The 15,421-nt window shown below is 52.1% G+C and overlaps 1 protein-coding gene across 13 annotated transcripts in view; it reads left to right on the top strand.

The window, feature by feature from the left end:
* The window catches only part of SNTG2 (syntrophin gamma 2), a 166,388-nt gene that overhangs the window by 86,508 nt on the left and 64,459 nt on the right, over positions 1-15,421 (top strand). For all 13 annotated transcript variants that reach the window (XR_004424873.1, XM_033125447.1, XM_033125450.1 and 10 more), the window contains one exon: positions 6,631-6,758. Coding sequence is in view for 12 of the 13 variants with exons in the window: in XM_033125447.1 (XP_032981338.1) it covers positions 6,631-6,758 (128 nt within the window). In the remaining variant the exon portion in view is untranslated. The remainder of the gene's footprint in view (positions 1-6,630; positions 6,759-15,421) is intronic.

Raw genomic sequence — 15,421 nt, 5'->3', positions numbered from 1 at the left:
CTGACAGCTCTGCTAAAGGGTCCTGTCAGCAACGGCCGGACTGGACCTCCAAGGGCCACTCCCTCCCTCCCTCTGGTCCTTAGATTCACGTACAGACCTACTTAATGTCAGTCATCTGGACACGGGACATTTTCAAAGAGAAATTAGAACTGGAATTGCAGTAAAAGCTGGAGCTTCATTAACAAAATACCTTAATTCTGGATCTACTTAAAAAAAATTAGGAAAAAGCCGCTGCCTCAGAGCTCGCTGCCCCAGTGCCTAAGGCACTTCTCCGTCTCTGAGGGCCCAACGCCGCTGCCCGCTGACCAGGAAGAAGCAAACGCAGAGGCAGAGTCCATGATGACTCCCAGGCAGAACCTGCTGTGGCCACACAGCTGGTCTGTCAGGTCACAGGGAGCTGCCATCCGCATCAAGGTCGTCTGTGTGACACAAGTGTGTGATCTCCCCTGGGGAGCTCGTCCCACTGTCCCGTGGTCCCTGAGGTGAGGGCTGCTTCTTCCTGGGCGCCCTGGAGGGCTGGGGCTCCAGGCAGCCTGTCCCGGACACGTGTGGTCTAAGCAGGTAACCCACCATGTGTTCTGAATGCCCGAGGACACGAGCCCCAGGCGTTTTCCTAAGGGCCCCACTGGAGCCACCTGCCTATGGGGAGCACCCCTCCTGCCTGCCCGGGAGGAGGAAGAAAGGAGCAGAGCTGCCCCCACCCTGGGACCCTCACTCCCCAAATGCTCTGAGCGGCCGCACATCGTCCCTCACTCTGGACGTGGCTGATGAGCTAGGGTGACACTTGCATTGTGTATCAGTGCCCTACCGTGTGTCACTTGGTTCTCGCCAGTACTGCCCCGGAACTAAGATCATGCGTTTCAGGGAAGCCCACTCGGGTCAGCCTGCACTGACCGTGCCCACACCCTGTGGGACATCCTGTTGGCACGTGTCTCCCCGAAGAGGCTTGGTGAGACCCCAGCAAGCTTGTCATCACTGCAGGTGCCTCCACGTGTTCAAGACACTGTTTTCCCAGTAACAGGACTGCCTTGCAAAGGCGCATTGCCACGTGGTCACTGGGGCCGGTTAGCAAGCGCACGTCCCAGGGGAGCTGGTGTGACCCGGGCCAGGCAGCGGGTCCTGTGTCCCTGTGTGTCCGAGGTGGTCAGCCCTCAGCAGCGGTCGGGGCCGTCGGCCGAGGCACGGTAGGAGGGAGACCTCGCTTTCCTACTGGTTGGAAAGCCTTGTGGACAAGTGAAGAGAAAGAAGGGAGAGAGTGGGAGGAGCAGAGGTGAATGTCCGTGTGCCGTCTCACCCGTGGCCCTGCAGCCCCTGTACCCAGGGTGCCATGGTTGCCTTTCCGTGAAACGGGAAGCAGGTGAGGCTCGGGGGCTGCTGGCGGGTTCAGCTCACACTCCCCAGACAGCTAGTTTCTCACGCTGCCTCTGGGCACACGTTTTCTGCTGTTTGAACGATTGAAAGCCAGGAACGCACAGGAAGACTTCTCGGGTCACCCACTGGGTGTTTCATCATTAGGCAGTGCTTTCTTTTCCTGAACAACATCTTAACACAAAGTCATTTCCAGTGCTGGGGTTTTGCCATCCTGAGGGTGAACGTCAGTAGAACTGGGACTGGATGCGGTGTGTGCTTCCCGTGGATTCCTGTGCGAATGACTGTCTGTAGTTACACCGTCTATTCCATCTGCGTCAGACTCCAAGCCTTGGCTTCTTGTCATGCTTCTATGAAGCAAAAATTGAGAAGTAACACTGACACAGACGCATCCCTCAAATTGGTATTTGTAGTGTAATAGACACAAACTCAACTCAGACCTGAGTTCAACGGCCATGGGAACTGAGTTGCTGAGAACACTATAAGCAGAGGCTGGAGTGAATGTTACCCCTAATTACAGCAAAACCGTGTCTCGTATTTTCATTGCATTCAACACTGACTAGCTCCTTTGTTCTAGGTTATAGATTCACTGTCACATTATCACATGGAACCCTTTCCACAGTCCCATGAAGCAGATGTCATAACTTTATTTATAGATAAGTAAATTGGGCTGCAGGGGGGTTACATCCAAGCCCCCACATGAAAGTAGCAAAAATAAGTGGCAGGGTTTGAGCCCAGGTCTGTGTTTCACTGAAACAGCCTTTTTCATGCAAGGACGTGTATCACATCCACAGGGTTTCTACACTTACATAATTACATATGCTTGCAATATCACATTGTTTGTCTTTTATTTACGGTAGTGTGTATATAGTAAGTATAGACATCTAATTGAGAGTCTGAGCCAATCCCCAGACCAGAGCAGGTGACCGCGAGTCACAGCGGAGACCTGGCACCCAGCAGAGGGCTGGCCCTCACTTGGGACAGAGTGCAGACCTCGCCTTCCTCGGGCATCTCGGGGGGTCTCTGCACCAGGCAGCGTGCTGGCGTCACAGGCAGCTGTATTCAGACAGAACTCAACTCTGTCTCACCTGAGGATACACAGACCTGTCTTCTTGGGCAAAATACCCCATGTGTGTCTCACCCAGAGTTTTTTTGAGCATGTAGGCGTGACAGGTTCATTGGTAAGCTTGCCAATTCAAATTCAGAAAACTCAAAGCACCTGGCAGTAAAATTCTAAGTAAATCATCCCTCTAAAGCTGGGGCTAAGGCAAGTGTGCGGGTGGATACCAGGGTACTGGCCCAGGGGGGCTGCAGTCCGATGGCGCTGGAACCCCCGCCTTGCCGTGGGCCGGACCTCAGCCTTGGAGCCTCAGCCACGTCTGCCCTGCAGGCCTGAGTGACCGTGTTTGGGGTCCAAGGAGGCAGTGACGTGGGCCACACTGCAGTCTGAGCCATCAATTGTGTATCTGGGAGCCCCAGAAACAGAGCGAGAGGAGGGGTGATGTAAGGGCCTGGCCAGTCACACACGGGCAGCCTAAACCCGCAAGGACAGTAACGTGTGACGTAAAAATTACCACCTCGAAGTCTCTAAGCAAGCTGATGGGAAAAGTACAGCACAGACCCCCTGTGCTCACAGCGCAGACCCGACGTGAGCATGACGCCCGCCCCGGGCCAAGGCTTTGCAGTGAAGACAGAGGCGTCACGGTGAACCGTGCTGTGAAGGGGCTGTGATGTCGCTGTCGGAATAGTCTGTCCTCCCAGACAACCTGTGCTTACGTGGGCTCGATGCTACAGCACAATTAATTACATAATCATAAAAACTCCTCTGCCCTTAAAGAACAACTTTTAAGAACAGTGCAGAAAGCTCGGGGTTGACTTTCTGATCTGGCTTGTCTGCTTCCATCCCCAGAACGCTGAATCCTGAAACCGTAGTTTCCTGTGTTGTTATTCTTAACCAATGAGGTTTAAAGTCTGATCCAGTGTCTGGGCCGTGATCCAGATGCACGGTGGCAGTTGGCTTCGTGATTTTAGGTCTTTCTTGTGGAGAAAAAGTGTGTTTTCTCACACTGTGTTAGATTTTTTCTTCTTAGAAGCATAGGTGAAAAACATCTCCTTTTTTTCAAAAACAAAAATATTTGTAAAAATCTCATATAAATAACTTTATTCTAATCAACCCCACTTTGGAAAGCACCAGTTTCCTGATCTAAGATCAGTGTCCATAGGGCAGGGAACAGTCTCAAAGCTTCCCTCTGTGGGGGTGGGGTCACAGACTGACCCGTGCCAGAGTGGATACAGCGTCCTGTCCAGTTGGACCTGTGACCACATGGAGAGCCCCTGCCGGGACTCCAGCCGCTGGCGGTGGGGCAGGCGGGGAGCGGGGGCGAGGAAGCCCGCCAGCACAGGGCCACGTCCAGATGCAGCGTGGACCCCCCAGGACGCTCCTGATGAATACACAGTACGAGTCATTTTGTAGCACTTTCTGGTTCTTTCTGTCGGTACAGTGACTTGTCGATATTATCAGCTTGCCTCCTATTTCCATTTGCCTCGATCGTTTCCTCCCAGACACTAAGTGATATGGGGGGTGGGGGACAAAGTCGAACGGTGCCCTTGAGGCTGGATCTCGGCCACAGGGACGCGGGCAGGTTCCTCGGTGGCACGGAGCCCACCCTTCAGCCATTAGCTGTGTGCAGTTTGCGCTGAAAGTGGAACCGTGAGCATCTGCCTCCCACAGGGATGAGTCTCCCGCAGACGGGCACTTGCTGGGACGCGCAGAAAACCCACACGGGCACTGAGCTGGCCGAGCGGTGGCGAGGGCCTGGGAGTCCACCTGCAGCACTTGGCGTGGCGTGCTCCTAGGAGGAAGCCCAGGTGTTCCTGCCGGGCGTGGCTGTGTCCCCATGGGACCTCAGGGCTGGGCCTGCGAGGGCAGGTACCTGCGTGTCGCTGAGCAGACAGCAGGGAGCAGGCAGGGGAGCTCCCCGGGGCCCCCATCCTCGCTCCTTGTCCTCTCCCGCAAACCCGCAAACCCGTCTGGGACCGGTGTCGGGGCGCCACCAAGGAATCCTTAACCTCCAAAGGAGCTGCAGGGACCCACTGCCCCCTGCGGTGTGTGGCTCTAGGAAACATTTTCTGAGATTGCGCCGGATGTTCCTCCAGAGGAAACGCATGTCGGGTCTGGCGTGAAGCTGCAGGCCTGTCAGTGGCCCCCGAGCAAGAAGCATTCCAAGGCTCAGGGAAGGACACACTTCCTTGCAAAGGTCACAGTCTGAGGCTGAAAGATGCCTGATGGGCTGTGAAATGTAACCCAATTTTATAAAGGAAATGTGGTTTTTCTTAGTAGGAATTGCTTTTTGTCCTCCATTTTTAAAAGTAAATTTTAAATGATTCTATCAAACAACCCATATTATTTTGTTCATTAAAACATTGTGTATTGTACTGGAACGCACTAACACAGTTTAAGTGGTGGTTTTGCAAATTGTTCCGATGACTTTGAACACCGATGCGTGTTACGCTCACGTATTCAAAGCCTGACAGGTGGGATGTTGCACAACGCAAAATGCGCAGAGTGTTGCTGTCACGAACTCCCCAATCGCAAGTGTAGCGTCATGAAGACAGACACTGGTGATGCAATTAGTGGCGACTCACAGTGAAGGACCTGCCGCCGTGTATAATCGGCTGGAATGGACCCTACGCAGGCAGCGCAGTGCAGCAGACAAACGGCATTTCAGAGAAGCCAGAGGAACACAGAAGGAAAAGAATAAATCTGGAGGCTGCCCAGTGCTCTGCTTACGTCTGCAGCTAAAGCAAGTGTTGTGTGGGATGTTAGAAGACAATACACAAGGATGACGATAAGGAACATCGATAAAATGGCCTTAAAACCCCGTGTGGCAGTATCGCCATGCTTGCATTTGAGGTGTTGGCCATGGAATTAATGAGTTGAAATGGAGACTATTAGGAGGTAACGCGAACCCATGTCTGGTTGTTTGAGGTCAGGGTGGGTGGGCTGACCCCTCCACAGGCTCAGGGGAGGAGTCTCTCCTGCCTCCTCCAGCGTCCTGCTCATGTGGCCCCCATGTCACAGGGCCTTACTCTCTCCTCTCTGGACCTGTCTCCCTCCTCTAAAGGCAGATGGGATGGCATTGGGACCACCCTGATAAGCCGGGACGAACATTCCATCACAAAATCCTTACTGTAATCACAACTGCAAAGACGCTTTCTCCAAATAAGGAAACACATCCAGATTCCAGGGTTCGGGCTGGATGGCTTTTATCCCGGGATGGCTGGAAGTCGCACACGTTCTGGGAATGTAGCCCAGGGGCCACCACAGGCCACGCAGGTCACAGTTCTGTTGCATCCTGGAGTGGGAGGTGACCCTGACGTGTTTTCATATCCACACACCTGAATAGCTGTAATTTGTGTGATAAGAGCACATTTCCAGCATTCATCACACTACTCAGCCTGTTTTCATCGACAGAACCATTTCCTACATTCTGAGTGATAATCAGGCAAATACAGTGTGGGTTGGAAACGCAAAACAGAGCCTGTGATGGCGTCAGCGTGGACCCTCCCTGATGGCAGCCGTGACCACGTCCTGCTGTGCAGCTTGGTTAGTGTGTGCCGCCCGCAACGCCAGGACACGGAGGTGGTCAGGCTGTGTGGCCTGGAGCCCCGTCTCTGGCTCGTTGTTCCTTGGTCACCTGTAGGACATTGTGTCTGGTGACGTCGTTGCTCACCTGGGCTCATTCACGATGTCCTGTGTCTTCCGTTCCCCTGACCCGCTCTCTGTCTCCACAGGCATCACGCTCTGCCCACAGCCGTCAGACAGACTGGGGTCTTGACCACTCGCTGACAAGCGTTGTGTCGAGACCTGGACCCTGTGAGAAAGTTCCGCCCTCGGTGTCTTGGACCTGAGCTCACCTCAGGGCACCTGTCACGTTGGTGGGTCTCAGCCACACCCTCCTGGTTTCAGTGCTTTGTCATGTCAACAACGTCCCTCCAATTTCAGCCTCTCTCCCCACGTCCTTCCCTTCGACTTTTCTCTCTCTTGTGCAGTATTTTGTTTAAAAAAACACAGGGAGAAAATAGTTTCAGTTGAAATAGAAGAGCCCCTGTTTCTTTCTAGATCTTTGAGCGAGTCATGCTGTGAGCTTTCTCAACGATAAAATGTGTTTTCTTTGAACTTCATGGGACATGATGTGCCTGGCCTGTGTGCAGTGCTCGTGGCTGCTTCTGTGACTGTCGATTCTCGTTTATTTTGCACAGGCTCCATCGTCGCCTCCGTCGCCTGTAGCTAATGAACCAAAGTACGAGAAGCGCTGGCTAGACGCCTGGTCAGTCCCTCTGTCTATGGCTCGAATCTCGAGGTACAGAGCTGGAGCGGAAACGCTAAGGTGTGTGACCTTTGTCTGAAGTGGGAAAGCTGAAAACCCCGTGACTTTGCCCAGTTCCTAACAGTCCGCTGACCGCCTAGCATTTGGCTGGGTCATTACGTAGTGCGTGTCTGTCTTCTGATAGGTGTGCATTTGCAAAAAACGGTCACCAAGCGAGCTGGTTTGTAGGAATAACTGCTGTGTGGAAAGGTGACTGTTGTCATTTCTTTTGACACAGTGTCATGAGAAGAAACCACATTTCCAGTTTTAAATGTTAACAGAATTAGATTGGAAATAAGACTTCACTCTTGTCCGAGTAACAAACGATTACAGACAAGTCACTTAAACTCTTTGCACCTCATTTTCTTCATTGATAAAATGAGAGGTTAGACCAGACCAGTGTGAAATGCTCACAGTGTTTGAGCTTGGTTAATTAGAGAATTTCAAAGACTTACCTGTAAAGGCTGTATTTCCATAATGTGTGGTGGGACGACAGCATTTTGCAATGTGTCATCTGCGACTGCTGTGCTGTCACGTTGTCTGAAAGGACGAGAAAGAAGTGGTTGGTGAATTTTCTCAGTCTTACGACAGGTGTAGAGAAAACCCTGTGAGCCATGTGTCTGCTTAACTGTCAGCAAAGGAAGTGTGTTTGTTGATTTGAAATTGAGCATTGTCCTAGATAAAACACGTGTGTGTGTGTGCCTGTGTGTGTACGTGTGTGAGTGTGTATGTACACGTGTGTCAGCATGTGTGGTGGGAAGAGAGTGAAGTCTGAGGCTCTCCATTTGTCCTTCAGTGAAAGGGAGAGTCTAGCTAATAATGCTTTGAATGAACGGTTATAATTTGATTTTCAGCATTAACTGATATTAGTTGCACAATTTCTTACAATGAAAACCTGTTTCTGATACCATAGAACTAACAGGAATTCTGAGTTTGACTGTTGAACATGTGTCTGTCTTTGGGGAAGGTAGATAGACCTGGTAAGATATGTGTGTGCAGCGGTGGAAAGATTGATGATCCATCGATGATAGATAGATAGAATGATAGATGATACAGAGATACATAGCTAGGCAGATAGATGGATAGGTAAGTTAATTGATAGACAAATATGATAGATAGATAATATAGATGATAAGGAGATGATTGACAGACATAACAATAGATTGGCAGGTAGCTTGCCATTCGTAAATTTAACACTGTAGCAAACGTACAAGCAGTCATTCTCACTGCCACAGACCCTTCTAGAATGTTCTGCATGTGCGTTCGTGAGTGAGGCTTTCCCACACCCTGCTTCTTGTTTGGGGTTGGTTTGTTTAGGAACCGAGCAGGGATTTGGGCCCCTGTCTGTGTGGACAGAGAAGCAAGCACCGTGCTGTGTGCTGTCTGCCCGTCAGTGTGTTTGGATTGAGTGGCCCTTGGGAAGTGGAGCGTCTGGGCTCACAGAGCCCTTGGCAGCCATGTGCCTCTAACGTGACGAAGAGGGGACATGACGTCCAGGGCTGGGGAAGCTCAGTGTGCATGTGGTCCTAGGCTGTGGCTGCCCTCCCACGACACCTGCAGGATGGAGGCCCTGGCGACTGTGGACTGGGTCTCACCAGCTTCCTGGCTGCACTTAGAGACCTGCTTTATTTTTGCAGCAAGAGTGTCTGACCCGTGCAGCCCCCGCCCAGCTCTCAGCAGGACAAATGTCAGGTGTCTGCAGATGGCATGGAGCTGACATGGCCTCCTGCCACCTGAGCCGTCACAGTGCCCTGTCCTTCCCGATCAGGTCCTGTCAGACCCAGCAGCAAACCAACAGGCCCCTCGTTCTGAAGGCAAATATGTTACTAGTTTTGTTGACTTTTTCATGACTTTAAGCAAGGTTTTAAGATGGTCAGGAAGGTGCAACAAGGACTCAAACCTGGCATTTGATGGCATGTTTGACTCACGGGGGTCTTCAAATCCGTGCTGTGGCCTCAGAGCTGGCTGTTAGCTGTGTCTGCCCCAGAAGCCCCCATGGTCCCATTTTGGAGGAAGAAAAGGAGGCGTAAGCATTTCGGCAGCTCCTGTGCATTTTCCCCCATGGGAGCTGTGGTCTGGGGGCCTCGAGGAGCAGGTTTAGAAATTGCCAATTCTGAATCAGTTCTGAGAATCTCAGAACAAAGGCTGTGCACTATAGCCTGGGAAGAAATCTTAGGAGATGCGTCAGAGCGGATACAAAGTAAATAGGATGAATGGGTGAAAAGTCCTCTGCTGCAGGACTCAGATTTGTCACCATGTCCTCTGGGTCTTCTTGTTTTAAAAGTAACTGGACCAGTGGTGGTTGGCATTCCTTAGCTTTCCGAGTATTTTGAAAGATTCTAGAGTAGATGCATATTTAAACCTTCCTCCTTTGAAATATGTATTGAAATGTCACACAGTAGAGAGCAGGACCATTTTCATGTCCCTTTGCCCCAGGTGCTACAGCTGTCCCCTGCCAGAAGCCCTGTCCCCTGTCCCCTGTGAGATGGAACATAGTCCCAAGTGGTTCTTGAGTAAAGTGGGAACTAAGCTTTTAATCAATATTTCACTATGTTAGTCAAAATGTCACTATTAATGAAGCTTAAATGATTGGCCACACTCTAAGGAAAAGGATGGCTCAGTAAGAACCGGGGGAAAACATCTTGAGATGAGACCAACACAGACATGAAAACAGCATGTTTATTCAGTGGGTGGAGCAGACTCTGCATAACCTGTGTTGTCCCCAAAGTGCCTCCGTGGGAAAGGGAGCGCGACTTGGGAAACATCACAGGTCACCTGTGTGACCGTGCGATCGTGCTTCTGGGTTACTTGTTAACACATTTCTCTGACATGGAGAGAAGCCTGGCTATGGGCAGGTCAGCGGTCACAGAGCTAGCTAGCGTTTGCTCGCTGTCACGCGTCACTTTTCTGGTCACAGAGCTAGCTAGCGTTTGCTCGCTGTCACGTGTCACTTTTCTGTGGCTGTGTGAACAGTTAGTGCACACTCAGCATCTTCAGCAACACAGGTGTGGTATCTCACCATCTCCATAGGCCGGAGTCCGGCAGGCGTGGCTGTACCGTGCTCACGGTCTCCCGGGCAGGAATCAAGGGGTTGGCCGGGCTGCTTAATGTCTGAGTCTGGGGTCCATGAGAGCTGTCGTACTGGACACGGCCACGTTGGGGATGGACACAATTGGAAAAGGGGTCATCGTCCTAATGAGACCCGGATTGGTCTTGCACAGGCCAGTTCATTTTAAATGTTCACACAGGAAAAGGTGTCTGTGTAGTGAGTTTTCTGCGGCTGGGAAATCCGGAAAGCGCAGCCCTCCTGACACCTCTCAGGCAGGTCTGGGGAAACAGTGCCCTGGGGGCACCCCAGGACGAGCAGGGCCTTGTGGGGTCAGGTGGTAACAGGAGGGTCGGGGACTCAGGGCCACGTGGTTGGCAGAAATGTGGAAGGTGGGGGAGGGGCACCCTGGTCTGTGAGAGAGCTGGGGGGGAGGCGGGGAGGTCTCTGTGCTTGGCCGGGCAGGACGATGGACAGCCCTCATTCTGTCTGTCCCCTGGAGTTCACAGACAGTCCTCCCTGATCTGTGGAACTGCTGTATCCATCCAAAAAGCCCCACGGTGTGGCCGGTGGCCGTCACACGTCAGGCTACTCTTGTCTGTCTCAACGCTCTGTCTTCACATTTTCTGCAAGTGTCATGGTGGGACAGCAGGACGGGGTGTCCGTGTCTACGGAACGAGGACAGTGACGTTCTGCAGTGTTCCTACCAGCCATGCACTTTGTCCTCTGCACGTGAGCTGCTCTTAGAAGAAGACCAACTACATCCAGGAGTAGGACGACAAGTGTGAGCCCACGCTGCCCAAACGCAGGCGGCCAGGTCCGCTCGGACCTCCCGCCCGGTTCCAGATGCCGCTGAGTTTAGCCGTGGGTGACAAAGCCTGTCTCCAGCTCCAGTCCCCACTCGGCACACACGTGGGAGCACGGACCCCCAGCGCTGCAGAGAGGGTTGAATTTTTAAACCTCCATGGCATGTTTCTAGCCTGTGTCACTGGCTTTAACGCTTGAAATAAGTCTGTCGTGCTTCCTCTGTTTACTTCCCAAGCCATGGACCGGGTAACTCACACCTGCGTGGATGCACTGTTGCCTCCGAGGTGGCCCTGGGACAGGGACTGAGCTTTGCTCCATGGTGGGATGTGCATGGGGTCCTGACTGTCCCTGGGGGAGCAGTGACCGGCCAGTGTCACTGGTCAGCTCGGTCACTCTGGGTCTTCCAGGTGGCCGAGCACAGGCCTTTTCGCTTCGAAGCCGAGTCCGGGGCTAACGTCTTTCTGGGGCCCAGCTCGGTGTGGCAGCCGGGGACCTTCGCCTCCGCAGGCCTCGGTGCCCCACTGGTAACCTGGGCAAGGGCTCTTGCTATGTGGCTCCCCAAGCAGTGTTACTGTAGGACAGATGCTGAGGATACAGGAGCGTCCTTACTCCCCACCCAGCTCATGAACGCGCACAGCTGTGCTTGCTGGAACGCAGGCCAGCTGTGTCCTGGGGGTGCAGAGCAGCTCCCAGTAGCACTGATGCCAACAGTGGCGCGGGTGGTGGCGCAGGTGGTGGCGCTGGCGGCGTCCCTCTCATTCGCCTGGCTCCCTTTTCTACAACCGGTGTGCTTGTTCTGGGGGAACGCTCCTGCCTCTCTCTCCCAACCCCACCCTCACCCGTCTCCCTCTCCTCCCCTTTTCCCTCCCCCTCCTTCCCCCCTCCCTTTGTGGAAATGTAATCAGTTCTCAAGCTTTGGGATGAAATAAGCAGGACGGGGTTTAAAGTGGGGAGAGTGGAATCGTGGAGGAAAGAGCCACCCTCTTGTCACACCCTGTTCTCCTAAGAAAGTCCCGGGCTGGCCGTGCCCCCAGTCGGTCCTCCTGCCACCTGCCTCTGCCTGCGGCCAGCACCTCCCTGCTCGCTGGGCACAACTCGCGGTTGTGGGTAAGACAACATCTCTGGCACCCCATCCTTTTACCAGCATCCTCATCGTTGCCACAGAACAAACGGCCCGAAGTGGCGGGGTTTTCATGCTGCTAAAAGAGAGCCTGTGGTAATGGAGTTTTTGTCCCACCCAAGTAAGTGCTATGCAAATAAAGCATATGTGCTAGCAAACAAGCAGTTGAATTAAAAGTATAATATTCAAATTTCGAAAACTGTAGTGTCCCAGTGTCCAAGGGAGAAGGGACCGTAAGTCCTTGGAGAGTGGGGCGCTGTTAGGGGGTCCCCGGGACGAGTGACGCAGCGTGAAGAGCAAGGAGAACCTGATGGTATGAATGGTTGGGGCGCGCACACGCACGCACACGCATGCACACGCACGCACACACATGCACAGGCATACACACACGTGTATATGTGTGTGTATGTGTCTAGATCAGGGGTGTCCAAACTTTTTTCAACGTTTTTCACCAAGGGCCCTATGCGGTAAAATACACAAACAGCCGGGCCACTCACTCGAGGTGAAGTACTTATTGCCTCACCTGGTTTATTTAAGTAAACTCAATATATTTTTGGAATTTGCTGCAGGCCAATTAACAATGGATTGTGGGCCTCAGTTGGCCCGCGGGCCGCAGTTTGGACACCCCTGCTCCAGATGGCGTGTGAATACACACACACATATCTGTGGATATACGCAGCTAAAATGTTCGTGAACACTCCATGATTTCGCTGTGAGATGTAACTCCATTCTCACCGTGACTGATCTGTCTAGACATTTTCTATAGAGATGGAGGTAGCATCACAGATGAAAATACGGCTCCAGCATTTTCATGAGAAGAGAACTTTGTAGCTCCCAGCTTGCGGTACCGTATGTGCTTTCCCTGCACTCCTTTATAGTGGGACCAGTAGGTTATGCTTTGTCTTAAAGATATTTGGGGAATGCTGTAATGTTCTTATGTTTAATTTTTGTGCACATTACTGATCACTCATTAGAGTAAATAATGTTGTTGGATTATGGAATGAAAGGGTTAAAGCATTTTAAGGGCTTTCACGTGTTTTGTCAAATATCCCATTCACACCAGAAAGTAGACCCCTCTGCAGTGTGCAGGTGTCTTTTTCTCTTGAATAACTTCTGAAATTTGCTTCCTATGGAATAAATGGGAAAACAGGTTTAAAACTAACTTATTATGCAAGTAAACCGAAAGTTGATAAATGAGAAAATCTATTTACCAATAAATCCAGCCACTCAGTACCCAACTCTGCTGTTTTGCTACTGTCTACTTGCTTCAGTCGGCTTCGGAGACTCTGAGAGGTTATTCGTTTAGATGACATCACATGGATTCAGGAGTTAGTAGTATGGATCTGAATTTGGAAATAAAAGTGAATCAGCATTAGAGACACCGAAGGTTGTGTGGATAAAATATGCATTTTTCAAGGAAAGAATCGATACTCAGAGCATCCCTCAGTGTCGATGGTGATATCAGGAATTGGCACATTCACCGGTCATTTGGCTTTCCTTGCAGTTAGTCAGAGATGCAGAAGGAGGACTGGATGTCCTGCTCCCTTCCTCGGGCACCGGCTGAACTTGTGTGTGGGGTCGGCAGCCATGCTGTTGGCAGTGACCCACTGCTAATGTTGAAAGAGATACCTGGGCTTCAGCAGGTTTGCCCAAGGGAAGCAAAGCCCGTGAGGACAGCTCGGTGACCTCCGGGCTCAGAACTGCAAAACACACCACACAGACTTACACCTGCGAGAAACCGCTGATGACACAGGAAACAGTGGTGTTTGTTTTGCGAACCATCCCCAGCTATAGGCCACGACGCCATTAAGACGGTTGGGAAAACGGAACTTTGAGACTTATAATCCCAGAGACTTTGGCCGTGTGTCATCTTTTAGGATGAGTTTTGTTGCCTCTTTACAGACAATAAACACAGTTGTCTGCTCTCGATTTACAGTAGTTTGAATTGTTGGCAGTAACTTCAGTCATTATGTAAAGTGAGCTTTTAAAATGTCCAATTCTTGGTTCCAACGTGAGCATTTGACACTCCAGTCCAGCCCACGAGATGCGCTGAGCAGCGCTGGGCGAGTGCTGACCCGATTCCGGCCTGCTTGTCGCCTGGGACGCAAGCAGGGCTCGGAGCCCCTTGTTCCATCCTCGAGTGTCTAACACTGTCATTCACTGTGCCTTTGTAATAAATGTGGGTTTTTTACAAAGAGCTTGTTCTTCATCAGTAGAGGAGGTCTTGTGTGTTTTGTTTTCAAGTTCATGAGCTTAACTCTACATTTGCCCTTAGAAACAGAACCCACGAGACCTCATTAGCAGTGACGAAGCGGCTCTTTGCAGCAGCAGCTTCTCTCACATGCAGACACCGGGCTTCCAGGTGCGCCGGCCACACGCACAGGGGAGCCGCAGGGAAGGGGCAGCCTGCGTGGCCGGGGCAGGGGCACTGCCCCTCCCTGCTGCATGAGGACCCCCCTTCCTGAAGAGGCGAGCTGTCACCTCCGGGGACCGGGAGCTGTGAAGGACGCTCTTGGAGCTGCGTCGCTGGCCAGGCAGCACTCAGCTCACGTGTCCATCCCACCTGTGTTTGCACGTCAGCTCCCGTGGTCCATGCAAAAGTGAACGCGGGCAGGTGTGTTGGGGAAATGGTGCTTACGTTCCCATTTGGTCAGAGCTGGCAGTTTACTGACACAGCTCGTTACCTTCGATGTCTTTATCTGGTGATCCCATCATTTTCTTTGAGACATAAATATATCTTATGACATGGTATTGCTTATTACAATATATTATTTATGGAGAACGGAACAAATAAGTACATAAATTCCACGATATTCCACCACTCAGTTGTCGCCACTCTTTGCTCAGCTCTGCTGCAGGCACCAAGTACACACTCCCCACTTTTGACCCCCGGACGCCCCTTCTGCTGGGAGCACCCTCCCCATCTGAGAAATGAGGAAAGAGCATACTGTGTGCTGTTGCTTTCTAGTCACGGTGCTGACACACTCTGATGGTCAACAGAAGAGCAGAGGCAAGGCAGAGGACCCAGGCTGCAGGGTTCAGGCGGCATTTCCCTGACGCTGAGTAGATTCTGGTGACCATGTGACGTGTTTGTGTGGCTGGAATTGTGTGGGCGCAAGGCTCTGTCACGGGGATGGCTGGTCACATTTGCTGCCTGGGGACTGGCAGTGCCTCCACTTTGGTGTTGGAGGCCATGAGGGAACCTTAGGGATGGATCATCAAGAAGCAGGACAGGAAACCTGAGGCAGCTGCTTGTGCTCTGGGGACTAAGGGCGACAACGGTTTCATGTCTGTGGGGAGCGTGGTCCACAGCTGCCCAGCTGGGTGGGGACACCATCCCTCAGCTCCATCGCTTCCTGGAAAACTGAATGACAGCACCTCATTCGTGAGGGCTGTGAGGGCAAGTGAACCGAAAATGACTCAGGCGAGAGCCTGGCACAGAGCGAGCCTCCAAACTTGTCACTGCACCCTCGTCACAGCAGTTACTACTGCCATGAGCAGGTAGTGTGTCGTGAACACCTTCCTTCTGATAAGACCAGGTCAGTCGCAGGCCGCAGATGTGTTAAAAGAGATCCAAGCCACTCAGTACAGTGCCGGAGCCGTAACCAGGAGACGGTCCCCTGAAGACAGGTAGTATGATCGGTATGTGCCTAACACGCCACATGCAGCTGTCACCTTACGCACCTGATCTAGTTCACCTCACCGCCCCAC

The sequence above is a fragment of the Rhinolophus ferrumequinum genome, chromosome 13 (assembly GCF_004115265.2).
Source record: "Rhinolophus ferrumequinum isolate MPI-CBG mRhiFer1 chromosome 13, mRhiFer1_v1.p, whole genome shotgun sequence".
Lineage (NCBI taxonomy): Eukaryota > Metazoa > Chordata > Mammalia > Chiroptera > Rhinolophidae > Rhinolophus > Rhinolophus ferrumequinum.
The sequence above is the reverse complement of the archived record's forward strand: the minus strand, read 5'-3'. Positions and strand labels throughout refer to the sequence as shown.